This window comes from Corvus hawaiiensis, chromosome 23, assembly GCF_020740725.1.
Source record: "Corvus hawaiiensis isolate bCorHaw1 chromosome 23, bCorHaw1.pri.cur, whole genome shotgun sequence".
NCBI lineage: Eukaryota > Metazoa > Chordata > Aves > Passeriformes > Corvidae > Corvus > Corvus hawaiiensis.
This window is the reverse complement of record NC_063235.1, coordinates 138082-165787: the sequence shown is the minus strand read 5'-3', so window position 1 is coordinate 165787 and position 27706 is coordinate 138082. Positions and strand designations below refer to the sequence as shown.

The 27706-nt window shown below is 49.0% G+C and overlaps 1 protein-coding gene across 2 annotated transcripts; it reads right to left on the bottom strand.

Moving 5' to 3' along the window:
• Nucleotides 1–1185: 1185 nt before the first annotated feature.
• On the bottom strand, nucleotides 1186–12194 carry LOC125337513 (CCN family member 2-like). Of its 2 annotated transcripts, none has more exons than XM_048327349.1 (5): nucleotides 12070–12194; nucleotides 6565–6778; nucleotides 3464–3715; nucleotides 2288–2496; nucleotides 1186–2095 (listed from the first exon to the last, which is right to left on the bottom strand). In XM_048327349.1, exons 1-5 carry the CDS (start codon nucleotides 12130–12132, stop codon nucleotides 1784–1786), a joined length of 1050 nt encoding a protein of 349 aa, XP_048183306.1. In that variant the 5' UTR covers nucleotides 12133–12194; the 3' UTR covers nucleotides 1186–1783. The 2 variants fall into 2 exon arrangements, with proteins under 2 accessions (XP_048183306.1, XP_048183305.1); XM_048327348.1 differs by lacking the exon at nucleotides 12070–12194 and adding an exon at nucleotides 11885–12051.
• Nucleotides 12195–27706: the final 15512 nt, after the last annotated feature.

Here is a 27706-nt window from a genome sequence, read left to right as displayed (position 1 = left end):
GGGAAGGGGAAAAGAACCCCCTGCCACCCCCTCCCCTCCAGCACCCAGCCATCAACTCTCTAGAGGGTCCCAGCACTGGTCCCAGCACCCTGGTAGCACTGGGGAAAGGTCAGAGGGGGAACCAGGATGCAGCCTCACACAAAGGGATGAGTTCAGGGATATAAAAAATAAAAGGTATTTATTAGCGTTGAGTAAAGTGCAACCTCAGCATGGTTTGAGGCTCAGCAGCCATATGAACAGCAGGAGAGAAGCTCAGAGAGGGGAAACAGCCTGAGCAGGGCTGTGCCAACAGGATACTGGGACTGTACAAAGGCCTTAGAAACAACATCAGAAAAATTATTTACAGTTCAAATCAATTATAGGAGGCTGAAGGCTCATGAGCTGCCACAGGCTGAGAGAAAGAACAGGGCCTGGGATGGGACATGGGCCCTGAGCTAGTGTGTCAGTCTGGAAGTTCAGGGTAGCAGCTGGGGACAGCTAGGACTGTCCCTTGGCATCAGGCTCTGATTTGGGGGAAGAAGATATGGTGAGGTGAAGCCTTGGGGCTGCTGCTCCTGCCTGGCTGGAAGAGGAATTCTTTGTGTTTTCCAATGGTGATAGGCAGGGATGATTTAAGAAACAGGATCAGGTCCTGTACCTGGATGTTTCTGCTAAAAATCAGAAGATTTTTCCACACCTGACAAGACCTTAGCAGTCCCACAGAGCTGCCAAGGTGCTGCTGGACACACCACTGGCACTGGCTACTGGTAGCCTTTCCTGGACCTATGGGCTGGCAATGAGGTGTCTCTAATGGCAGAGAGACTCTGCCAGGTCTGTGGCCAGGAGGGAATCCCACCGCTGGAGATGCCAGTGCCAACAGCTCTCCATGGCACTGCCCCAGTAGAGCTCCAGAAGGGATCTGCTCCATTTACAAATATGAGAATTTCCCTTGCCAGTGCCTTAAACTCTCCAGGGAGACCAGAGCTGAATGGTGTTCCTCCTGCTTACAAACATCCAGAGCAAAGACTCCAGAGCTGAAACAGCTGCAGCCTCCCTGTGCATGTGTGAGCTAGTGGGGTCCAGTCCCTCTCCCCCCCCCCCCCCCCCCCCTCCCCAGAGCCATTTCTGACAAGATTAGGAAGAAATTCCTCCCTGTGAGGGTGGGGAAGCCCTGGCACAGGTTGCCCAGAGAAGCTGTGGCTGTCCCTGGATCTCTGGAAGTGTCCAAGGCCAGGTTGGACGGGGCTGGGAGCAACCTGGTCTAGTGGAAGGTGTCCGCCTCCACGGCAGGGGGTTGAAATGAGATGAGCTTTAAAGTGCCTTTCAACCCAAACCACTCCATGGTTCCATGAAACGCTCATCAAGCCACTAAAAGCTGCCCAGAGCGGCACCTGCAGGGGACACATCTTGGTCTGGCAGCCTGGTCCATCCCCAGCTCATGCTGGAAGAACTCCAGGGGTCTGAATCAGGAATTGTGCTCTGGGCTGGAGACTGGCTGGAGCCACATGACTTTGATCCACTCTCCCCTCTGGCCAGTGGGAATACGGATCAAGTTTGCAGCTCAAGCCTGTTTCTGGTTCCTTCACTGATCTTTGCACCACTGTGGGTGGGGGTCAGGGTGCTGGGGCGGCTGGGGCTCTTCCCCCTCGGCTCGTTGGGAAAACAACAGGGACCACTTGTGTGAATGGTGCTGCTGTGGAAGGCACAGCCCCTCACAGAGGGGGAAGAGGCTGCATTGTCCCGGGACACAGCCATGAAAGCACTGCAGAGCCCTCCCGGACACCTCGGAACCGGCAAGACAGGGCTATTGCCGCTCGGTCTTGATGTGGTCTCCGATCATCCGACGGTGATACGTGGCCAGGAAGATGTCGTTGTCTCGGGGGCAGTCGTAGTGGCAGGAGCACATCTTGATGAACATCATCTTCCTCTGGAAAAAGTCCCCCTCGGGGCAGCGGAACTCCACGTCCATGGTGCTGGTCAGGAACGGGGTGCAGCAGCGCCCATCTGAGCAGCCGCCACAGAACCGGGGCCGGTAGGAGTGGGTGCTGGTGCATCCCGAAAACTCAAAGTGGAGGCTCTGGCGCTGCTTTGGGGTCCGCACACACTTCTTCCCCTTCTAGGGAGAGAATGGATGGATTAACATGGACGCGACAGGAAAGATGCACTGAGGCCTGTGCTCTGACCCCATCGCTGGGCAATGGGACACAAGAGGAAGTGGAAGCACAGAGCAAACCCTGTGACCCAGGATCATTCCCAAGGCTGTCCCTGGCATTTGGGATGCTATGTCTCCTCTCCTCCAGCACTGTACCTTGGTTTTCTCCATGGAGAAGCTGCAAGGCCGGACCATGCAGAGCCGCGTCTCCTTCTCCAGGCGGCACTGGGGGTTGTTGTTGGTCACACGGGCAGAGATGCCCATTCCACAGCTCCGGGAGCACGCGCTCCACTCCGTGGTCTGCACCAGGCAGTTCTCCTGCAGGTTGTTCAGCTCTGGCTTGTGAGCTGGATCCTCCCTGAAAACTGAGCCATGAGGAAGAGACACAAGGCAAGGCTGAGGGCTTTGGACAGAACATGGCAGCTCCACGGCTGCTCCCAACTCAGCCTAACACGTCAGGAACAGCAGCAAAGGTCTGGCCCATCCCATGAGATGCTTGGCCTCTTAGCAGGAAGGGGATGCAGGTGAGCAGGGGCTGTTTCCTACACAGCCCAGCTCCAGCCAGTTCTGCTGTGACACTTCAGGACACAGGAGCCTTCCCATAGCACCATTGAGGTTTCACCTTGTGTTGGGTCTGGCTGAGCTGGAGTTGATGTTCCCAGAGCAGCCATCCCGGTGCTGTGCTCTGCAGTGGGAGCTGGAAAGATGCTGATAACACACCGGTGTTTTTGGCTACTGCTGGGCGGGGCTGGTGCAGCATCAGTGCTGTCTCTCCAACTTCCCCCCCCTCCCCCCCCACCCCCGATCAAGGGGCTGGGAGTGGGGCAAGATCCTGGGAGTGGACAACTGACCCAAATTCACCAAAGGGATATTCCAGACTGTACGATGTCAGCTCAGATATAAAAGCTAAGGAAAGGAGGAGGAAGGGGGTGGGGGGTGGGGCATTCGCTATTTACAGTGTTTGCCTTCTGGTGCAATCACTCCGTGTGCTGAAGCCCTGCTTCTTAGGAAGTGGCTGGACACCACTTGATGATGGGAAGGAAAGAATAAACCTATTTTTTTTTCTCTTTGCTTGTGTACATGCAACTTTCACTGATCTCAACCTACAAGTCACTTTCCATTTATTTTCTCCCCCCTGTCCAGCTGGGAAAGGGAGTGAGAGAGCAGCTGGGTGGGCTGGAGCTGGTGTCCAGCTCTGGAGCTCAATACTTGGTACCCACCCCCACCATGATGATGCACAAACCCACCACCAGCCCCAAACCAGTTGGTGCCCCAATCCACCCCTCTTCCTCAGCAAACAGTTCCCGACCCCATCCCACATGCCCCACTGACCCGCCATGGCCGTTCCAAAGTGATTCTCCTCGCTGCCCTCCTCACACACCCACTCCTCGCAGCACTTGTTGTGGAACTTCACCCTCCGGGGGTTGGGGCACTCTGGGGACGGCAGGCGCAGGTCGTCGGAGCAGAGCGGGATGCAGCCGATGGCCCCATCCATGCAGATGCACTGCAGCTTGCACGTGGGCTGGAAGCTCTCCCCGTTGAGGTAGATCTTGCCCAGCAGGTCACATGTTGCACCCTCATGAGCTGGGGGAGGAAGAGGAGGAGAAGGAGGAGTGAGCAGGAGGCTGAAGCCCTCCCTGCCTTGGGGACATGGAGCTCTTGAGGAGGGACAGAGCCCACCCTCCCCTGCTCTGCCATCCCAGTGCTGGATGTCTCATATTTGCCTCCCTGGACCCAAGGCTGTTCCTGACACTGATTTTTCAGAAGTGCTGGTCCTCCCAAAATTCTCTAGAAAAATTTCTTCTCCACTTGGATGAGCTACTAAGTGTGATTTTGTCTTTGGAGCCTGTAAAGAGCCTGTTTCCCTGTCAGAGTTCTTCCCAGCCAGCTCGGAGTTACCGGTCAGTGGTGCTGTGCAAGACACATTCCTGACGTGGCACGTGAGCGTGGCTTTGCTCCTCAATATTCCTGAGATACCAAAAGGCAACACTCTTCTAAGAACAGCTGGCTCCCCCATGGCAAATGGTACCTACAAAGGAAAATGACACTTTGGGTTGGTGACCTTTTTGGCCCCTCTGCGATGCACAAATCTCTTCCTCCTTCCAGCCTCAATTTTTTCCAGTTCTCTCCCTTCTGATCTCTGGATCTCTCATCTCCAGACATCCTATCAGTCTCTCCCTCCTTCCCTATAAAACTTAAATGGGCAAAAAAAGGAAACTCATCAATATCTGACACAGAGCAGCAACCTTTACTCTGCAGGTGCGACAATGCTCCCAAGTAGTTCTTATGACTGCATTAGCCAGAACTTTCCCAGTGGAAGTTTTCCAGCAGAAATCTCTTACCTGATTAAGACAAGGAATGTTTTCAAGAAGAACCAACTGAAGCATTTCACTTTGATATGAAAGATGTCCTTTATGTTCAACCAAAATACTTGTGGGATAGTATCCATAGAGGGAAGAGTTTTGCTCTGGTAATTATTTTAGATACTATAAAGATCAAGGTGAAATATTTTGATAGAATGGAAAGGGAAAGTTTTGACACAGACAGGTGAGTATTCTAAGTAAGTCATGGAAAGTTTTGATTTTTTTTTTTTAATATATTGATATACCTATACATACATACATACATATATTTTTATATATATATATATATATATATATTTTTTTTTTTTTTAAATGTATTTTTTTCTCTCAGCCTGAAATTAAATGTTGAAATCTCAGAGTTGTTCACAGGACAGAAATCCTGATTTTGGACAGTTTTCAGCAGCTGCTGCTTTCTGCAATCCTGAATCTTAAGAAAAAACATTTTAAAAACCCCATGCAAACCTCTATGGGGAAGGATTTTTGGCTGCTTGTGGAGGCTTCCCAGGAAACCTGATCTGTTTTCCCCTTAGTCCTGTTTGCCTGGGGGACACTGTTTCAGACAGAAAGTGTTTGAATCAAACAAGGAGTGAGAATCTCTTTCCATTGCATCCCCATCCCTTGAGGGGACACAAATCTCTGTTCCTATCCAGACCTGCATCTCATCTTGCAACTCTTTTCAATGTCATTGGGATAAAAATACTCCCGTGCTCCAACTTGGACATTTCAAAATCCTCACTTTTTCCATCAAAGTGGAAGCCATCCATCCACCCCCCCTCTACACAACCATTCATACTTACTTTTAAACATTCTCTCCCTGTTTTTCCAGCCTGTGCACTCTCCCATCCCGCTGAGTGGATCATGCTGTTCCCTCTCCTCCCTCTCCCCTCCCCCTGCCATTCCCCAAGGAATAGCAGGCCGCTCCAGGGGTTGACTGTTTTCCAAACTCAATTGCTCTGTTGTGCCTTATTTACCCTCCATGACCTCCCTTTCCCACTGACCTGATCCAATTAAGGCTCCATGACGGCGCCCGTGGAGTGATCCAGCTCTTCATTCCCCGGTTCTGCCTGGCACCACCCACCCCCAAACGAAAGAGCTGCTCCATAAAGCTCTACGAGCTCCCTGCACCTCCTACCAGTGGATGGGGCCTGCAGGTGACGGGTCGGATGGGACTTGGAGCAACCTGGGACAGTGGAAGGTGTCCCTGCCCACAGCAGGGGGTGGCTCAAGAAGAGCTTTAAGATCCCTTCCAAGCTAAACTGTTCCATGATACTCTGATTCTGTCTAAGGCTGGTGCTGGATCATTTCCAGAGACATCCAGTGCTGTGGCCAAACATTTCCCTAAGTGCTCACACCAACCTGCCAGCTCTCAGGTCTTCCTGACTATTTTGAAAAGCTTGAATTTAAGAAAAAAAGGTCAGCTCCTGTCAGAGATGGGGTAGGGGAGTCTTGTTTTTTAACAAAGACCAGGAAGTTGAGGAAATACTTTATTTTCCTCTAGACCAAAATAATTTCTGCTTGCTCTACAAGGAGCTACTAAATTTAAAAAAATAAATCAAAAATATTTTTCTTTTCTAGCTGAAAAGAGGCATCAAGAGAGAAAGCATTTCCATTACCTGGCTTGGGAATGCTCATGTTCCACACAGACACAATGTGGTGAAGGAGCTGTTCAGCTCTTCCCACCCACACAGTACAGTCAGAAATACACTTTGCCTCTTTCATGGGAGCAGCCAAGTGCAGAACACCCATCCCTGGCACAAGGCAGAGGGATTTGGGGTGGGATATTCCAAGAAAAAGTACTTTCAGTAAGAGATCAGATTGGTGATATTTACCCAAAGGGATAGAGGATGACATCCCTGAGGATGTCACAGGACACATGAGAGTCCCACAGCCCCACTCGCGCCTGGCTGGAGCTGTGGGAAGGCAGCTGTGTGTGTGCCAGGGGATCTGCTGTTCCCAGGGCTGGCACTGATCTCCCAGCATGACACTGGATGAAGCTCCAAGGAAATTCTGATGGGTGTTCTGGGAGGCACCACAGAAAAACCACACAAGGACAGAACCTGCAGCTCTCACCTAAGCAGATCCCACTGCCTCTGTGGATTTTGGAGAAGTCACAGTAGAGTCCCTTGTGATGGTCACAGGGCCTGTGCAAGGAGCAGAGCTCGCCCAGCTGCCGGGCACACACCTTGCAGCAGCCACAGGCATCCCACACGTGGCTGGTACCTGCAGGGCACTGCAGAGGCTGGGAGGGACACTGGCATGGGAACGTGCAGGCCTGTGGTTCTACCTGGAAGGCAAAAAGCCATGGAGAGAATGAGTCTTCCGCAAGGCAGCCGGGCAGGGAGAGGAAAAGCACAGCTCTGCTGCGGGCATAGACACCCCAGAGAGAGTGGGACAGCCCTGCTGCAGGGGGGTGTGTGCAGCTCCCAAAGACTCACAGGACTCATGTTTTCCTCATCCCTATTTCAGCTGGAGCTCAAGGGGAAAAAAGAAAAATGATGCCTCTGGGAAGCAGAGACAAAACAAACAGAACAAGTGGTAGCTCAGAGTCCCCTGCACAGCTCACCCTCCACTTCCCTGGAAGCAATAAAGTAGTAATTATTAACAGCAAGAAACTCCAGCTTTTACACAGGACAGACATCAAAGCCTCTGCAGCAGCGTCAGACCCAGTGGAAGCTGGAAAAGCGATGTGCACAGCAACAGGACCTGCCCAAAGCCAGGCAGTGGGACTGTGGGGATGCTGAAAACCCCAGAAGCTCCCGAGGCCCATTTCGTCCCCTGCATCTCGCACTTTCTTCTTTATCACATGTACCCTCTGCTTTCCATTTTCCAAGGAACACAGCATAACCAACCTTCCTGGGGACCTTGTGACTGCACAGATACCCCCCTTTGGCAGCATTTCACTGGACAACCCTTGAAACCCACCCCTGGCTTTATGACACTTCAGACACTAAACAGAGACCAGGCTATGGCTGAAGGGTGGGTTACCTGCTCTGGAAAACCCAGATGTGTCCAGCGTCCCAGTCACTGAGCTGATGAATCCCTGTCCTGCATCAGCTCAGAGCAGGAGCACCAGCTCAGCTCTGGCTGTGCCCAGATTTGGGCAAGATGTAACACCCTGACTGTGAACAGTGCAGAATGTGTGGTCTCTAGAGATCCTCTGAAACCTCCTCAGAAACATCAGTGCCAACTCCAGCCTGGTTTTCAGTTCAGATCCTGCCCATCCAAATTCCCCCTTGCCCCACTCCATGCACCACTCCACCACTCTGGACACAGCTCAGCTACCATCCAGGGCTGACACAACCCTCACACATGGATGATGCCACCAAAACACTGCTGTGAGCAGGGTGGAGAGGGAAGCATCCAGTGGGGCAGACCCCTCACAGCTCTGCTGTCACCCCAGGAGAGCAGCAGCTGAGCTGGGAATGGCCTTGAGGGCAGCAGAGAGGGGGACATGCACCTGGAACAGGTCAAAAAATATATCTTGTTATGGCTCTGTTTGCACTTGTCAGATCCCATCCAGCTCTCACTTGTGAAGCAGCTTCCTTGGATATTGTGTTTGTTACCAATCACAGCAGGAAAACTTTTCCAGCTGTTTTGACTGTTGCTCTCACTTTAGCTCATGTGGGGTCAGAAGGTGCCAACTTCTTTGTACAACTGTGTCACCAACACAGCACTTGCGGGACTGGGATTGGGCTAAACCTTCCCTCAAAGTCATGGAATATCCCAGGTCGGGAAGGATCCACAAGGATCATTTAGTCCAACCCCTGGCCCTGCACAGGACACCCCAACAATCCCACTCTGTGCCTTAGAGCATTGTCCAAATGCTGCTGGAGCTCTGGCAGCCTTGGGGCCATGACCATTCCCTGGGGAGCCTGTTCAGTGCCCGACCACCCTCTGGGGGAAGAATCTTTTCCTAATATCCATCTAAACCACTCTTGACACAGCTCCAGTCATTCTCCCAGGTGGTCCCCAGGGGTGAGTCCTCCCAGTCTCCCTGCTCAGCAGGAATCAGCATAATTCTCCTGGATAACTCCTAGCACAAAGTATTTTGGAAACAAGCCTCTCCAGCCTGCAGCTCAGCTTTTCCCCGCTGACTGTCTGGGAGCCACTCACCAGGACCTGGCATGTCACAAGAATCAATTCCCGACTGCTGAAGTGCATTAAAAGAACTAAAAATACAGAAATCTTCCCTACTTTTTTCCATGTAGCTGCCAAGGAACGTGTTATTCAGCCCCAGATGAGCTGGGGTGGGGGGGACGTGAGATCACACAAGAGACAAAGCATTCCTAACACAGGATCTATGTTAAGATGCAATCCATGCACTTAAGAAAAAATAATGGTAACAGGCATTTTCCAATGCAGTGTCAGCCACAGGCCATAGAAAGAAACACTCCCAAAATAGCTCTCCTGCTGAAATCCAGACCAAAACAAGCTCTTTTGGGATAACAGAACACAACCGTTTTAAACCCAACTGAGTTGTCCCATCCCCGGAAGTGTCCAAGACCAGGATGGACAGGGCTTGGACCAACCTGGGATAGTGGAAGGCGTCCCTGCCCATGACAGGGGGATGGAACTGGATGGTCTTCAAGATCCCTTCCAACCCAAACCATTCCATGATTCTACAATTCTGTGTGTTTTCTTTCCCACCCTCATTAATCATTGCTGGCACTAGTTATTTCCTTAATAACTCACCCACACAAACCAGTCCACCTGGTTTTACCTTCTGTTCACAGCACCTTCATTTCCTCATTGTATCACAGCTGCTTTTCAGCAGGAGAACATCTAGATTCAGATCTCTTGTGCATCAGAGACCAGCCGGGTGACCCTGCACCCACCTATGCTGTGCCTCAGCTCCCCCAGGCGTCAGCTCAAAAGTCCAATTCATCATGATTTTCAGGACCCTTCTAAATACTCCCAGATGCCCCCACCAGTCGGCTCAGATGTGTCTCCCTCCATTGCCCAGGAGGTGCTGGGGCTCCTGTTTGCTGGTTTTATTGCTGAGCAAAGTCAGCCCGAGCTATTTATAACTCCTGCTGCTCTCCTAGGTCTGGTAGAGGAGGGAATGAGCTGGAATGGGGTTTGGCTCACACACACCCAACAGCCAGAGCACTGAAAAACTGCCTGGCTAGGGAGCCTCTCAAGTTGGGAACAGCTGGGAGAAAGTCAATGTTGAACCGACTTCCTTGAGCCCTCCATTACTGAATTTTCTTTCAGAGAGGCTGAATAGTGGATTATGTTGGTTTTGCATGGAGCATCCTCCACCCTGCATTCTTTCCAAGGGCTGCTTCTGGTTCTTCTGCCCAAAGAACTGCCCTAAAACTGCCCCAAGGAACTCCCCAAACTGTTCCCAATAACTGCCAGGATTGGAATTCAGGGCTTTGTGGCAGACCCAAAGGTAACACAAAGCCCAACACTTCCACATAACCTGCCACTGACCTGGGTCCAGAGGGATTCAACTCAGAGAACATTTCGTTTTCTTCCCTCTGCAAGAAAGGGCTGCCCCAAAACTCACTTCTACCTTCACTGGGCATGCTCCTGACTTAAAGTTCACTACAACCTTGACCTGGCTTCTGTTGAGGTTGGCAGAGCATTTCTGTGAACTCTGAGAGCAGCAGAACAGAACCAGTGTCAGAGATCAATGCTATGGATTTAAGATGGTTCTAAAGCCTGGAATGTTGGCTCTCCCTGCTCCTGGCCTTGCTGACAGCTCTTGCATCCATCACAAACACTGTGTGTGAAGCTGTGGGACTCCCAGGATCCCTGAGTGATGGCCAAGCCATCTCGAAGTGCCAACACTCAGACCAGGGGATTCCCCTGCTCTGCTCCATTCTCCATCTCTAACTCCCCAGATTCATCTGCTCAGCTGACAAGCCAGAACAAGCTCCCTCCCAACTGCCAGCACCAAAACCAGTTACCTGCAGGTAAGAGAACGTGAGAATGTTCTTCCTGCTTCATATTTACATAAAACCTCTTCCCCTGCACCCTCAGGAGAGCACAAGTGCTGTAACATGAGCTCCCACCACTGCAGCAGGTCCATGGTACTGTCAGGATTTCTCATTCCTGACGAATGTCTACAGGAGCCCAGGGAACCAGCTAAGGGAGCCAAACCAAAGAGGATGTTTTAAAATGTGTTTGGGCTCATGACTGCACTCAGAGGGCAGAGAAAGGTGAATTTTGAGCTGAGCTGGGTGTTTGCAAAGAGCTTATGGAGCCATGGGTTAATGCTGCAAGGTAGAAGTGATATAATGAACACCCAGCTGGTTCTTTTAGTGCTCCAAGACTAAGCAGCCAAAACACAGCTGTTCATCCTTCAAACACTGAATTACTGTGGGTAACCCCTGCTTTCTCTCCATCTCAGGCTCTCAAGGTGCCTTCCTAAGGCTGCTGCAGCACATTCTACAACAGCTCCTTTGGAGAGACAAGAACCAGTGACCCCCTTCACAGACAGAGCACGGGGATACGGAGACCTGCCCAGGATGAGCCTAAACATAACTCCCAGTTATCCTGGAGCAACTCCCACCTCTGAACAACACAGGAGGCAGATTCAGGAGCAACAGCTCTCATTTCCTGCCTCAATCCACAAAGTATCACAGAATCTTTAAGGTTGGAAAAGACCTCTAAGGTCACTGAATCCAATCTAATGCTCCAAGACAGTCAAAAGTCACGTTTCTGAGGCATTTGGCAGGTTTAGGGAGAATTACCTGTCTCAGAGTGGTAAGCAAGGGTCACCGTGGTGGGATTGACTGTTATTGTTTATATGAGCTACATGGTGCTGCCAAAGCTGAGCCAGCGCAAGAATCAAGACGCCCACCCCAAATGGCAGCAGTTTCCCTTAGATCGCAGACCGGGACATGTTCTTGGCAGGAAAGGGACTGGCACACACTGAGCGCTGCCAGGAGCAATCCAACCAGGATCTGATTGCCTCTCTCGGCACAACAAGCCCTGCAAGGGGCTCTGTGAACGCAGTTTCACTGATCCAAACGGCACTTACAGGAATTTAATGATGGCACTGACGTTCCTGATACTGCTGGCACGAGAACAGCACACAAATGTCCTAAGAGGAATCAGCTGCTCTCTCAAGAACTTGTATTAACAGGACAACAGGCACAAATCCTGCTCTGGAGAGGCTGCAGTCTAATTTTCCCCTCGGGATCACTGCTTTTGGGAGCATATGGGTGGATTCAGTGACAGCTGGGGAAGGATGGTGATGGTAAGGAACTGGGATACGAGACTGTTACTCTTTGCAATGACATAAAATCAGACTTCCCCTCTCTCTGTTCTCTTCTCCTGCTTCTAGACCAGGGCCGATTTCTGGCTTCCAGGAGTGGGAGGAAACAAAAGGTATACCCGCGTGCCAGGAGCTCTGAGATCCGTGGATGACACGCGTTACCTGGGGCAGCTCCCACCGTGGTTTAGTTACACGGCACGTTTGCATCGCTCTGCTTCCAGCCCAGCTTCCCTCGGAAATTCGGGAGCAGGTGGCAGCCGGGAAAAGTCTCTCAGCCCAAAGCCCTCGCATGCATCGAAGGAAAAAGCTGCAGTGCCCCGGCGGAGCTGCTGTAGGGCCGTACGTACCCAGCCAGGGGCGAGGAGGAGCAGGAACAGGGTCCGGGTCACTGTCCCCAAGTTGCCAGGCATCCCGAGTACTGGGCAGGGGAGGGATCCAGGCTGCCGGCTACTCCCTCCCGCTCCTTCGGAGTTTCCCGTCTCTTTGGAACAAGCTGCACAGGAGCTTCTCCTTAAATATCCTCTGGAAGGGGCGGGCCTCGCGCTGAGTGACAGGCTGGAACCGAGCCCAAAAGGGTGCAACAAAAAGTGTCCAAATTCCAGGGAGCACGAGTGGATTCCTGCGGCTCCGGCGGTCACGGGGCTGCCACCGCTACCCGCAGCTCGGTTACTTTCCAAATTGATAAATCAAACTCCAGTAAAAGCAGGATTGTTATTTTTTATTTTTTCCTCTTTCTACTTCCGAGTATGAAGCCTGGCACAGCTTTCCTGACACAGACCCCCTTTCCCTACCTACAGCCGTTCCTTTTCGGCTGCAAGAGATGAGGAGTGATTCAACAGAGATTTGTGGTGTTCAGAGTCTGAGCAGGAGGGAGGGACGGGTAGTTCGGTGCTGTCAGGTACCACGTCTGGCTGTGCATCACCTGTCAGCTTCGGGGAATGAAAGTTTCATGATTAGAACTCCTGCATGAGGAGCTGCGTGTTTTACAAGGCAATGAAAAGCTGCTGGATGAAAGTTTTTTATAAAGGACATCGGTCCCCCAAAGTGCTTTGGGATGGATGCAGGATCTCACACATCTTTATCTCGGGTCATGATCCTTTCTGTTTGCTGCTGAAATACAGCACCAGGCTTGTGCACAGCCAGCACGGCAGACCTTTAGAACACGAAAGAGTTGTTTTGTGTGTTAAAGAGTCGTTTTGTTTATTCCCGAAGAGCAAGCGGAGCACTGCCGTGGAAGGAGGAAGAGTGCAGCAGAGGGCACTCTTAGTCCTCGCTGGCCAGTGAGGGACAGAGCAGTTGGGTCTCGGACAGGAGCCTCTGTGCACACAAAGTGACTTGAGAAAGATGGAGCCGTTCCTCAGGGTGAGGGAGCTTTCCCGGGGAGAAGAGGTGCAAGGGATGGTACCTTCTTTGGGCCAATACAAATCCGGGTCAGGAGCCCAGGCGCTGTGCAGTGCAGCCCCAGCATATCCCCGTCCCAGCTGAGTGCTGGGAAACAAGACAGAAGATGAAAAAAAACCCACAGAGTGTGTAGTGGGTTATTTAAATTCACCTTCCTTCCTGCCTGCCTTCAAGGTAGGGCAGTTTAGCTGCAAATCAAGCCCTGCAATTCATCCAGGTCCTTTCGTCCCTGTGCAACACCAGATCAGCCTCCACACTCCCTGTGTGTCCAATACCAGAAACAGAAAACTCCAACCCTTAACTGATTAGCACTTGGAAAGCCCCTTGGGATTTGGGGCCGGAGAGCATTAGCACAGAGCAAAACAGATGCACCTTCTTCTCCTCTTCCATGAGATGGGGGATTTCACAATCACTTCTGCGACAGCCACCTCTGCTCGTGGCACACCAGAGGATTATGTCTGCACACAAAAGATTTCATGTTCTGGAGGTGGCATAAACATCCTCTGCCCTCAGGCACTTCAGAGCTCCAGGCAGTCTGGCTGGAAATACATTCCTTCTCCTTTTGGAGGGCCTGAACTATGTTGTCACCTAAAATTAGCTGCTCACATTTCCCAGGACATTCTCCCGCTGCTTGCGAATAAGACAGGGATAAAGTGCTGCACACTTCTGGTCTCATTTTCTCACACAGCAATAATATAAACTCCAGCTGAATCCTGAGCCCTCCAGGGCATCTGAAGATGGGAAGATGGCATATTTGTGGCTTTTTAAAGGGACAGTGTGTAATGTGTGGCTCAATCTATTCCTCCTTCTCCAATAAGATATCCCCCTTTGTCCAGCAATAGGACAAGGAGGAATGGCTTTAAGCTGTAAGAGGCCAGGTTTAGATTAGATATTAGGAAGAAATCCTTCCCTGTGAGAGTGGCACAGGTGGCCCAGAGCAGGTGTGGCTGTCCCATCCCTGGAAGTGTCCAAGACCAGGCTGGACAGGGCTTGGAGCACCCTGGGATAGTGAAAGGTGTGCCTGCCCATGGCAGGGAGTGGGACTGGATGAACTTTAAGTTCCCTTCCAACCCAAACTGTACCATGATTCTCTGATTCTTTAAGAAACAGCAGCTGCACCTCAAACCATGATCTTCCAAATTCTGCTTTAACATAAACCTTGCTGTGTGACCTTGGATGAACTGTTCAGCCAACATCCCAACGTCAGTCACCTGTCAGGAGTTCCGTGGGGAATATTCAGCACTGGGCCACCATTACGATGGCTGATTAAGTTTTCAACCTACAATAAAACTAAAGAATAATTCGATTATAAGACATCCTTTCCAAGCTGCTCATCATCATCCACCTGAATGCTTCCACCTTTCCAGGGCAGTAAAACATACTGAGTTCAGTCCTATTCATCCTTCAAGCCACCTTTTGGATTATCGGAGCAGGATATGAAGAAGGATCAGCTGGAGATCCCTTGATTTTGTGAGCTCACTCCACCCATGGTCCAAGATTTTCTTAGGGCACTGGGACGAACAAAACTACCCCTCATACTAGAGCTGAGCTGCTAGCCCCACTGGACATGCCAAGAGGTAAAAGAAGAACATGATGGTTGAGTGACTCAGAATGATCAACGGCAGGAAAGGCCCAAGTTTGCACAAATTTTTATCTCTTCCTTTTGCCTGAGCTGCCTCAAGTGAAGGGATAAAGATGTCAACCCTGCTTAAATCTCCCCCAAGCAAAGAATAGTGGGTGTTTAATACAGCTTGTTACATCCTTCTGGGTTCAATCACCATGCCCAACCGGCAGCTTCCCTGGATTTATAGTAATTTGAAAAGCAGACAGTTAAAAAATTGCTAGAAATCATGTCAGGCCAAAGAATAAAATGAAGGCAAGCACACACAGAGTTTTTTTGGCTCAGTAGGATCCCTCCCCATGGCACTCTGCCTGCAGAAGCCAAAATAAAAAGCTGCTACAAGCAGCATGGTACAGGGAATTGTGCTCACCCAGTCCTCAGTGACTTCAGAACTGTCCCCAACCCTTTGTCCCCTGTTCCAAAGCTTCTTGGTCACCCCCAGGACACACTGGTGGCCTCTGGAGCCTTGCAGCAGGTTTGTGTTCTCACAGCTGGTCAGTCCTGGCAAAAGTTACCTCTGGAGTGGATGACAGGCCCTCACTCCCATTTGAGACTCCTTCAACTTGATGATATCAAACTCTTTCAACCTGATGACACCAAACACAAACTTGGCCCAGCAGAGATGGTGAGATCCATCCAGCTTGATGGTTGGAAACACAGGGGTTCCATTTCCTTGGTCATTACACAACAACTGCTGCCTACTTGATGCATCCTGCTCCCACACTCAGGCTGGTCACAAGTGCCAGATCCAGGGCCATGGGGGAGTCCTTTTGCTGCTTTTTGTTCCAGTGTGAGGATACAAGACAATTCTCAAGTTGGGCTGGGCCCTTTCACTTCTCCCCTGCTGGTACAAGGTCGCGGGACTCAAGTGCCACTGGTGGTTTCTCCACCTGTGGTTATTACTTGCAATAGAACAAAATGTCTCTCAAGGCTCTGTGTTTGCTGCAAGGCTGGGAAGGAGTTCTGCCAGTCCATGTGCTTTGGGGCAAGACAGATAAACAGCCCTGGATATTTTGGGGGTCAACATGGTTCCCAGAGAATTAACAGCTGAGAAGGGCTCTTCCAGACTCGAGTTTGAGTTCAAGTTCAGCGCTAATTCAGTGTGTCTAGAGGGACATTTAGGGTCAGATTCACGCTGTCTAATTGATAGGCAATTAATTAAGGCATCTCCATTTCTAGCCTAATCTCTCTAGGCTCCCTTTAATAAGTGGAGAAGAGCTGGAGCTCCTGAACAGCCTTCTGAGATCCCTGGCTCTGTTGTCCGAGCACATCAGCTGTGGCACCACATTAGTTGCTGTAAATTATCATAAGAAAGTGTCACAGAAATGCAGCACTGTAGGTTTTCGACGGTCGGACGTAGACAGATGGAGACGAGAGATCTCTATAGGCAGGTCTTGGGACACAGTCGGTTTATTGTAAAAGGCGTGGGTATAGGGGCACTGCTCAGAGCTGCCAGACTCAGCTCGGAGCAGGCCCAAGAGAGCAAGAGAGTAAACGGGTGAGAGAGAGAGAGAGAGAGTGTAAGAGCAAGAGTAAGAGTAAGAGCAAGAGTAGAAGTGAGAGCAAGAGTGGAAGAAGTAGTAAGGAAAGGAATGTCTGAAGTCCTGGTTACAATACAATAAATCATCTTCTGTACTGAATATTCTAATTGTCACTAACCAATCTAATACAAGATACAAATCCTATAGCATTTACATACAGCCTATAAGAGTTCTTATATTACCATAGAGTGTTACATCTTAACTTCTAAAAACTACTCTTTGGACCCCTTCTGCTGAGCTAGTAGGGTCTGCTCTGACCCTTAGACCTGCTTGCAAGCAGAGGGTATTGTTCCATCAAGAGGGGATTACCTTCAGTTGGCCATACCATTGTTTTCTAGTTGTTCAGTAACTAAGACTTGGTATTTCAAAAGTGGCTTTCATTTCGATGTTGCCTGTAGTTTTCATATTCCCAAAATCTTTTGTCATGCAATCATATTTATAAGGCTTTCCTGTTTCATCTTCCCCAACACAGCACCAGAGCTCAGCAAAGGCTCAATGCTTCACCTTGCCTAACTCCAACCTGGGTGCAAGGCTTCCCTTCCCTATAGATGGAAAGGGCAGGAAAACAACCCCCTCCTCACTCCAGCACAGCCCTGGGATGAAATGCTGACTGCAGGGAAACACCTGCTGGCTCCAGCACAGCTGGGATTCCCTCTGCCTAGCTTGGCAGATACACAGCCCTGAGACCACACTGCTGTGCCCACAGCATAGAGATGTCAGGCAGGGGGCAAATTCTGTCCCTGGTTGCGGAGTTGACTTGTGAAATCCACAGTTATATTAGTTCTGGAAGGAACTATTGTATTTGAGGATTTATTGTGACAATGAAGTTTATCAAGGGATGTGACACTTGGGATGGGTGAGGTGACTGCTGATGTCTTTGTAAATAAACAATAAATACGTAAAAACAGTCTTAACATTGCAACTTCAGAAAGAGATGGTGCTCTGACAGAGCTGGCCAGCAAAAGCACATGTTCTCTTCTAGGAAAAAAAATAAATGCCACTCTCGAGCCTGATTTTGGCAGGATGCAAAACTCAGGTCTGCAGTACCAGAGTTACAGCCCAGAGCACCCAAGGGAAAGATACCAGTTGTCAAAGCATGGTATCCTTGTTTCAGAACAGGTGAACAGTGAGAAAGTCAGCACTTCCAAGGACATCCGTGCAACAAGACCATGGTATGACAGCAGGTGGTCCCCTGAGACCCTTAACAACTGCAAAATTTGGATGTTTAGATACAAGTGTGAGTCACCATCATGGCCAGGAGCATTTGTGCCAAGGCACGGGCTTGCACAAAACTGCAGGAGAACAAGCCCTGGGAGGAAACAGCTGCGCCCACCTGTGAAACAGATGCTTCCTCAAGCTTTTCCACTTCTTAACTTACTGAATGCTTAATTATCCCGAAGAAAAGGTGCAGGGAGGGAGGGCACGTTTAAGGTGGACTTGGATAGGATCGTTTAAGGAGGCTGCCAGTGCCACAGGACTCCTCCGGAGCACAGCTCCAGTGTCTGTGACCACTCTGTGTCTCGGGGGGTTTGGTCCTCAACACCTGCACAGGCAAGGCACAGGAGGATGTGCTGGAGGTAACATGGTTTGGGAAAGAGAAGGGGCTAAGAGACATCTCTCCAGTTATGGGCTATGAAACAATATTACTGGTTCTGCCTACAAGTGCTGCATTTTCTCATCCCATTTTATGGACACTGGGATCTGCCACCTCCTGAAGAAGCTGCAGCTCTGCCACAAGGACCAGGAGCTTCCTCTAGTGCCTGTATCTACACAGCTCCATCCAAAAGGGTGCAAGGGGGAATTCTCCTCTGGATCCCATCCTTCCAAGGACTTCTGGCGTCACCTAAGATCTCAGCCCTAAAATCCAGGACTCAGACAAAACAGCTCTGACATAGTTCTTCTGCAATTCATACCAGCTGCATATCTCAGGAGCCTCAACAGGCAGCAACAGGTCCCTGAGTTCTGGCAGCCTGGGAGGACCTGGAGGGGTGGGTGGCCTCCCAGGACTTGTGCGTAGCTCTCATTAGGGGTTTGAGATTCCAACAGGAGCCTGCCCACACCTTTCCCATTCAGGTTTTGGAACGATTCCAGCTTATTACATGGAATCAGTGAATAATGTAAGTTGGGTCTTTTGGTCCTCCTGCAGTCCAACCCAACCCTGAGGATAGAGAAGAGAGGTAGATTTCAGAGACCAGGAGAGATGAGCAGGCCAGTGGGGTCCCCAGCTCAGCCAGGCACTGCTCTGCCAGCCTTTCCAGTACACGGGAATCTCAGCACAGGAATACTTTATTAGCTTCCAGCCCCCCTGTCACAAAGGGCTGGCACCTCTGGAGTGGCAGGGACTTCTCTGAGCTGAAGGGATTGTTAACCTTGGAATGTAACACAGACACCTCCGAAATCAGCTGCAGACCTGCTGATTAAAGAGCAACATCTTCCTCCAAAGGGCTGCACAAACTGAGCTACAAATCTTAAAAATTATTTGGGAAATGTTAAGTGTGAGACTTTCACTTTCCTGTTCTTAATTCTTTTTGTCATTGTGGTTACAGACAGACATCCATGAGGTTGGTCTTTTTTTTTTTTTTTCATTTGTTTCCTTACTAATAGATATTTTTGAAGTTTCACATCACAAATGTTTAAGAAAAGACAAGTCACAAGCTCCATAAAGAGCCTTGTTATAGGAATGATGGGATTTTACATACATTGATAAGGAAATCATCTGTGGTTGGAGCCATCATTGCCTTCAGACAGACCAAACTCACACAAGATGAGTTTGACTCTTCTCCAGAGAGGACTCTCTTCCTACACAGTTCCCCTGGCTGACTTCTCCAGAAACTTGTGTGGTGGTAGAAACCCCCTTGATATATTTAGAGGTGACAGTTTTATTATTGGTAGTGGAAAGTTATTACAAATGCTGCATTTTTTCATACCATTTTATGTAAAAGAGTTTACTGTTACAAACCTGCTTAAAACACTTTAAGTTCAGAACCTCTATTTTCAGTATAGCTTTTGCCACACTGTCTTTTAAATACCCCATCACTGTAAAGCAACCACTGACAGACTACTCAAACTTTTACAGTTTGGGCCATTCGACTTCAGATATAAAATAATAGACATTTTCCAAAGCCTCAGTCTGTTATTTTTGCTGTTTTAAGGAAGTTATTTGAACCAATAATTTGCATGGTTGTATTTTAAATTGTTTCCCCCTCAGAAGCATGATGTCATCTGGCAACAGAGGTGCACGAGATGGGTCTGAAGGCAGACTTTAGGTGAATAATAGTGACTTGTTTTTTTTCCAATCTGATCCCTGCAATATGGCCATGAGTCAGGTAAAAGAAAAGCTGTAGCTTGTTCCATTTCTTGGCCAGGCAAATAGCCCCAAATCACCTTTACTCCAATGCCTCTTCATGCACAGTCATTTCGCAATGTTCTCCCTGGTGTATTAGACTGGAAGTTTATGACCTGCCTGGCAGAGAGAGACAAAACTGCAAGGTCAAGAGGGTTTGTTAAAAAAAAAATGTTGGGGGGATTTTCAGATTTTTACAAAGTTGATCCCAAGGTGGCCTAACCTCTCAAAATGGGATGGGGGAGATGAGAACTGTGGGGCTGGGCTCTGTTTCAAGGACGTAAAGCAAAAAGGCTTTTCCTGCCAGGGCACTTGGCACTCAGCACCTTCAGAACCCACAGAAATATTCCTGGTCTCTGGCATTAGTTGCTAGGGCTCTGTGTGTGTGCCCTGAAACATTCTGCCTGGACAGCACAGCTACTGTTTTAGCTGTAGTGGAAAAGCTGATATTCTCCTGGCAGGATCTGGGCTTTCCCCAGGGCATGGGAGGGAGGGTGAAAGCCTTTCTCTGGCCCTTTCCTTGATGAATGGAGAGGCAGCTAGGATCTGTTCCTGCTATTACAGGCCCAGATAAGTGAAATAATCATAAAAGTGTGTCTATGAGAGGTGAGTGGATGTGAGGGAGGGTCGGGGCTCTACAGTGGTTGTATCATCTTTCCACATCCTTTACAGGAAGACATTTACTCCATAAATACCCTGGATTGTGGCTGAGCCCGGAGCTCATGCTGAGTTTGACAGACTGCGCTCGGTGAGCGGCAGGTATGGGAATGTGCACATGTGGTTCCTCTCCCTTCCCAGAGGGAAGCTACTCCGCGTTCTCCAGAGTCAGGGAGCTCTGTGGCTCTCCTGGGGCTAAATCACCATTTCAAAACAGTTCTGGTGTGTTTCAGGAGGAAAAGACAAAATCATCCATTATCAGGGAATCTGGAGTTTCTTCGTGAGCGCTACAGGAACCTGAGGTCTGGAGAGAGCTAAAAAACATGGATCGGAGGTAGGACCCAGGAGGGCCACATCATTTTACACCAGTTGAACATCTGATCTTGATTCCCTTTTGGCACTCAGGATGATTTTGGAAATAATTCTTAGCATATGTCTGCACTGCAGACCCCCAGCTACCTCCAGCTCAGCACTGGATCTTGATTCCTTCTGGCAGTTGGGCTTATTTTGATCAAGGTCCTGCTCTGCCTGAGGGCCCCGAGCCAGCAGAGGAGCTGCTGTCAGCATTCCCAAAGCTCAATCCTCTCATGTTAGAGCATCCTGCTCCTCCACATTCCTGTGGGATGCACATGGAGCTGCTGTGCCCGTGGCAGGATGAATGCCCAGTCACACCACACCCAGAATCGTCCCTCTGCCATCCCTGTGGCATTGATCCACACACTCCCTCCAAGGGCTATTTCTTTGTTTACGAACTAAAGAAACACAAATTCTTGCACTACTGAGAATTTCTGCTCAGCTATGGGTCAAATTTTAAGAATCCTGTGTTCCAAGTAACAAATGTTTGTTTTGCTGAAGAAAAGGGGAGTGAACCTGTTCCACTTGAACGGGTGTAAATCAGGAGTAATTCCACTGAATCCAAAAGGCCAGGAGCAGGGAAAACCCAGCATGAACAGTGTATCCTGTCCATTTCCATGAGCAAATGAAGTCCACATTGCTCATTGCTTCTTTTACCCCCCACTGCTTTTGTTCTTTTCCCACCCTTGCCTAGTCTCCCTGCTAGAAAGAATGTCATGACCAGGATGTCAGAGCAGTTATTACTGGATGTTTGGGTGTTTTAGTAAATTTGTGATGTTCTCCAGATGCTAAAGATCTGAGAAAGCTTCAGATGGTTGCCTCTGCTCTCGTTCACACAGCTATAAATTCCAAGTCACGCCACTTCCTTCACCAAACTCATGCCAGATGCAAGCAGAGGAACCAGATCAGCATCCAGCCTGGAGCTACTAAAAGCAAACTGACCAATGGCATTTCTTAGGGAAAGGCTCTTCCAGTGATTAATGATAGACAGACAAACAATAGAGGAGCCTCGGGACACATTTCTCTAAGTCACAGCAATTTTCACTTAAGCAACTGGGAATTTTTAGTCCAAAACAAGAGACAAAATTATTTACTGTGTTCAGCTTACCCAGTTTATTTGTTTTTCTCTTTAAGAAGAAGCAGCCTTACTGGGAACATGAGTGGAAAGATCCTGTTCACAACCTGGGCTTGACTTTGCCTGAACTAAAAGTCACTTGGATTTAAGTCAACATGAGTCAGGCGAAAAGAATGGTTCCCACAGCCCCCAATCAGGAATTTAAGGATACAGAATGTCCTTTAATACAACTGCTGTTGCTCTCAGGGTTTCCAGAAGTGCAGGCAGAGTCAGAGGGGCTTTTCTAAACCAGGATTAGGTGTGGCTTTGAGATCCACCTGAGAGTTTTTGCTGTTGTGTACAGTGAGGTGCAACTGCATTTTAGTTTCAGCGGGCCATTTGTAACCCTGGTGGAAGTTTGAGATCTGACGAGCACCAATGGGAAAAAGTCTTTCAGGAAAGGTGTGATCCTCCCAAAGGAGGGCTGAGAAGCAGATTTCCCTGCAGAATATTTGTCTTTGCACATGAACCCAGGTTCTCACAACGGAGAAGTGTTTGGCCAATGCTCTCAGGCACATAGTGGTATTTTTGTGGTTGTCCTGTGCAGGTCCAGGAGTTGGATCCATCCAACTCAGGGCATTCTATGGTTCCATGAACTGCAAGATTGCTTGCGCACTTATCCTGATTAACTTACTTTTGATACACAGTTGTCTCCTGTTTATGTCACTTCTGAAGTGAATTCTAATTGTGTTGATCCAAATTTACAAAGTTATTTGATTCTTCAAATAGTTCCTAGATCCTGTTTATAAATTCTTGGATACTTTAGATCAGATGTGTCAACAGGAGCCAGGACACCTTTCCTTTTTCTGGTAGTGCAAAGCAGCCATAAACCCAGTTTAGCTGGCAAAATAAAGTGGATTTACTGGTGCTTTGGACTTGAAGGTGTTCAGAGAGTCAGAGTGTATCAGCGAATACTTGTCTGCATGTGGTACATTTCAAATGGATCCTTACTAAAATGCATACTTTCCTCAGAGAGAAGTTTTTGACACTTTATGGTCTCTTCCTTCCATAAACATAGCTCATTTTATTAAAAACAGCTGGATTTGCACCAGTGTCACAGAGATGATGGTCTGTGCTGGTCTTGTCCTGATAATTGCAGGTGTCAAAGAGGGTCAGTAAAGGACAGTTTCATCTGGAGGTATAAATTAGATGCGGGAAAATCCCTGAATTTTAGCCACACATTCAACCACTTAGAGTATCTGGGCATGTTCAAATCTTTTTCACGTGGCTTAGTGTTTCCTGGTGGACAGCCCCCGTGCAGCTGTTGGGCTCATTAGCTCTCAGACATGGAGAATGTTTGTGCTGGGAACAGTATTTATAACTTTCCGAGGCAAACTAGAGCCAAGAGGTTTCAAAGCATGGCTTGTACTGGAGTGATAACTCTGCTCCCAGATAGCCCACTGCAAAGGTTTCTAACCAGTTGCTTGGATTACCAAGACAGTAGGGAATCCAAAGCAAAAAGTGTATTCTAGACTTTGTAGGCCAATCTTGCTCTTGGTAAGGGTAAAGAAAGAATTAATTCCTGTAAGTGACAGATCTGTGGTGTTTCCTGGCCAAGGCAAGATAAGAAAGTTCCCATTCCTCTTTAATGAGAAGGAAGTGCATGCAGAGCGAGAGTGTGGATCGACTGTTTCTAGTGCAGTCTTTTATGGAAAGAGTTTAGGGAAGGTCCATGTGGGAGTTTCTAATGGGTTTTAATGCTGCAGGGTTTCACAGAATCATAGAATGTCCCAACTTGGAAGGGACCCACAAGGATGGAGTCCAACCCCTGGCCCTGTACAGACACCCCAACAATCCCACCCAGTGCCTGAGAGCGTTGTCCAAACGCTCCTGGAGTTGTGGGAGCCTTCCCTGGGGAGCCTGGTCAGTGCCCAGCTACCCTCCGGGGCAAGAACCTTTTCCTGATATCCAGCCTTTTGGAAGCCCTTAAGTCATTCAGGTCTCATCAATACAAACCTGCACAACAAGACAGAGAAGGATTTCCTGCAGAACCACTTCCCTATATTTCCCTTGCCTTCTTTGAGATCTAGGAATTTCAAACCTTATGGCCCAAAGGAGAACTGGTTTCATATAAACTGATAAATATCTATTTGGAGATCTCCTGGCAAGTTTCACAGTATCACAGTTTTAGGAAGTTTTTCAGTGCCGGAGAGAACGTATTTTCTTTCCCTGCAGAAAAGCTGCAGCTATTTGACCTTCCACTGCTCCAGGTGCACTTCCTGCTGCACTAACACCACGTCTGTGAATGATGGATTGTTGTGACCAGTGCTACCCAAATAAAGGGAGCTGCCAGGCTTTCCCAGAAATATGAAATGGCCACTTTCAGGGATGAGAAGACTCAGAAGATAAAATAACTAAGCTACAGTGAATCAGGTACAGTCACTTCCATGAGATAATTCCGAGTATTCCTAGCTTGATTTCCAATCACGTTAAACAGTCCGGTCACTTCTCCTTGGCCTCACACGCTTTTGTTTTGGTGCTTCCTGACATGTTAACTACACACGTGAGTTTTTAACTCAATTGCAGCTTCTCAGGATTAGCAGGAATGAAATCAGATGGGAACAATCTGCTACTGCTTCATCGGGAGGGATGTGAGTTGCACTGAGTCTGGGACTAGAAGCCATGATAAATTATAAAATAGACAGATTATAAATTCCAACGAGGAATGCTGGAAAAGCCTCAAGAAGGAATACAATAAGAAACAGAAGAGAAAAGTCTGTTTTGAGAAAGAGCTGGATCCAGCTTGTTGTGTTTGTGGAGCCCATGTGTGGGTCTGTATATTTTCACATGAGCACCTGTCCAAGATTCATTCCCTCCTTCTAGATGCCCCACCTATAGGAAATTTCCACGCATAAGCAAATTCACAGCTCCATGAAAAATGCTTTGCTGTGTCCCTGGGATGCCCCTAAACCATAAAACATTTCAGAGCATGGCTATAAAATCTTGTCACTTCCCAGACAGGTCTGCAGTGTTCGGGTGTAACAGGAATGATACGGTTGCTTTGCATAGTCCTGCTGAGAATCGCATTCCGGGATTTTATAGGTTTAGGCTTTGCTTAGCTGGTGCATTCTTACCATGGGACAATCAATTGGCTGCACTGGATGCGGACAGATCTGAAAGAGGTTTCCGTACTCACAGGGGAAAAAAACGCCACTATGCCCTTAAATTCAAGACTCTGACAGTTATTCCCACCTTATGCCTCCATTCAATTTCTCTGAAAGGAAGGAAGTCCATGAATCCAAGGAAACAAGTATTTATTTCCTGTCTACATGCCATGAGACTTGACAGCAATGTACAGAAAGGAGCAGGAAGGGAGCACCTGACACAGCACAGCACAGGAGCATCTGACTCCTCCTTTCACTCCTTTAATCCCGAATTCCCCGCTCCTTTCTCACACACTGGAGCCACACTCAGTTCTTTAGTCCTGCCCTTCCTAGCCCCAGCCACCTCACACAGCTATCACTGTGCCTGAAACGCAAGTCGCCTTGTAACAATGTCCCACTTTCAGATGGGATAGAGTTAGTTTCTCCACGACACAGAGCCAAAAAGATGAACTCACAGTGCATCGAAACGAGAGAAAAGCATTTAATGTGGGAGAGGCCAAGCCTGGTCCAGTGTCACCTTGATCATACCCAGCCTCTTTATCTCTTTGCAGCATTTCTCATTTTCACTGGTGGCAAAAAAAAATGGTCTTGTAACAAACTGAGCTTTTGGTGGAACTTCTCAGCCCCTGCTCATCTTTGATGATGTAAATAATTAGACCAATATTGAACATGTACCTATTCTGAACAGAGTCTCTTCCAGTTGCACCTTGCAAAGTTTAAAAGCCCAGCCAAGAATCCCCAGGGAAGCAGCTGCCTATCCCTGACCTCACCACCCAGAGAAGGATCTACAGTGCAAAGGAGGAACTTGCTGGAGGCCACAGAGCCTGGGCATGGCCAAGCCAGCAGCACAGGGCAGTTCTGCTCACTCTGCCGTGTTTCCATCAGCACAAACAGGACAGATATTCCAGTAATTTCAGAGAACAGAGGGCCCTCTCTGAGCTGCTGTGTACTGCCGTGTGTTTCCCTGCTGCCAGTGATTATCCATGGGATTCCCAACAAGGACCTACAGTCACTGACAACATCTGCTGCAGGGTTTCTAAAGGGGGCTGAGGACGAGCTGGTTTTAGCCTTTTGTTTATTTGAACAAGTTCATTGCTTGCCAGAAAAGCTCCCCTCCGAACCCCCCATGCTCTCCTGAGACAGAAGGCAAGGCCCTTCCATCCCACACATGCTGTTCTGTCCACCCAGCTCCTCAGGAGGCTGTTCCTCCCTTCACTCAGCTGCTAAATGCAGCGCTGAGCTCAGACAAGAGATTTCATCCACCATCCAGGCTGGGGAACACGAGGATGGCTGTCCCGAAGCCCAGCAAACCCAGCATCCTGCTCCTGGCAGGAACCACCTGCTCTTGGCATATCAGAGGGATGCCACATCCCCTTCCACAGATGGATATTGCTGGCCACGCAAGGCCTGATGCAGTACATGGATAAAGGTTTCTTTTTCATGCAGCCAACTGAATTCCTGCTGTCCAGTTCTGCCCCAAAACTCCCAAATACTGGTTTCAGATAGAGCCAAGGAGATGTGCTCGGAGTTGAACGAGCTCTTGAGATTCCACATGGACCAAAGAGAGCAAAGACCTGAATTCAAAGATGTTACAGGATGTTGCAAAAGCCCCAGAACAAAGATCTGCTCAAGAGGTGGATGTTCAATACAGATCACACAGGACCTGTTCTGTCCTGAACCATGGGATCACTGTTGTCTCTCAGAGGCACTTCCAGCTGGGATGGGATAGTGTGCTGGGCTGCCAGCCCTGTTCAGAGTCTGTGACAAGATCCAGCTCTCCTTCCACATGGGAGTGTAGGATAAGGCTGAGGTAGAAATCAAGGAGAGCACACAACCCTGTGTCTTTTTCACTCTGCTCCAAAGCTGCTCTGGTGCTCTAGGTCTTCACTTCATTGCTGCAGTTACCAGCAAAGAAATTAGTTAAACAGCAACGGAGAAAATGTAGCTCTGTGAAAAAACTCAAGTGGTCATTTCACAGGTCTCAAGGGAACTCAAGAGCCTAGTTTCCCTCTCATCTCCTCACCAGTTTAAAGGTGATCCATTCACCTCCACAACTAAACTCTTCTAATTCAGAGCTTTAGCTCCAACAACAGCCTATTTTGGAGATTTGGGGATGTCTTGAGGTGCTGAAGTTGACATCCAAATATCTCCAACTCATTGAGCAAACACATGCAGTATTTGTGTAGTAATCCATAACTAGGGAGCACTGCTTTGCCCACACTCCATATGAGAAGGCTGGCTGCAGTTACATGTATGCCAGGAATATTTACAGTTCTAAGCCTTGTCACATTGGGTGGGACCTCAGCTGCTATCAACACTTAACTGGGGATAAGCAACCAATGGATGGACCCAAAATCTGACCCCAATGGATCACATGCCAGAGGCTTTGGTGCTTCGAGTTCATTTCCAGTGACTTCCCAGTCAGTCTCAGTGATTCAGGCAGAGAGACTGCCAGGCCAGGACAGGCTCCAGGGCTCTCAGGTTGACACAGCTGTTGAGAGTGAACCGAAGGTCAGCAGCAACCTCAGGGAAAAGGACGCCTTGTTAGGGGTTGAGTTTGGTCCCAGGAGGGAGGTAGAGTTGCTCTCTCAGGCATTATGGAATCAACAAGAAGAGAGATCCAGCCTGATCATAAGGAAAGAATGTCTCTGATCTCCCCTTCCCAAGTGCTATGACCCCACACAGAAAGAGGGAGGGTGAGCAAAGCCAGAGCACATCCCAGGCACCCCACCAAGGGAACTGGGCATTCCAGATGAAGAGACCAGCCCCAGGTTTGTTCACATCCTTCAGGGATACCCTGACTCTGCACCAGAAACCAGAGCACTTTGTGTTCAGGGTGGCCATTCAGA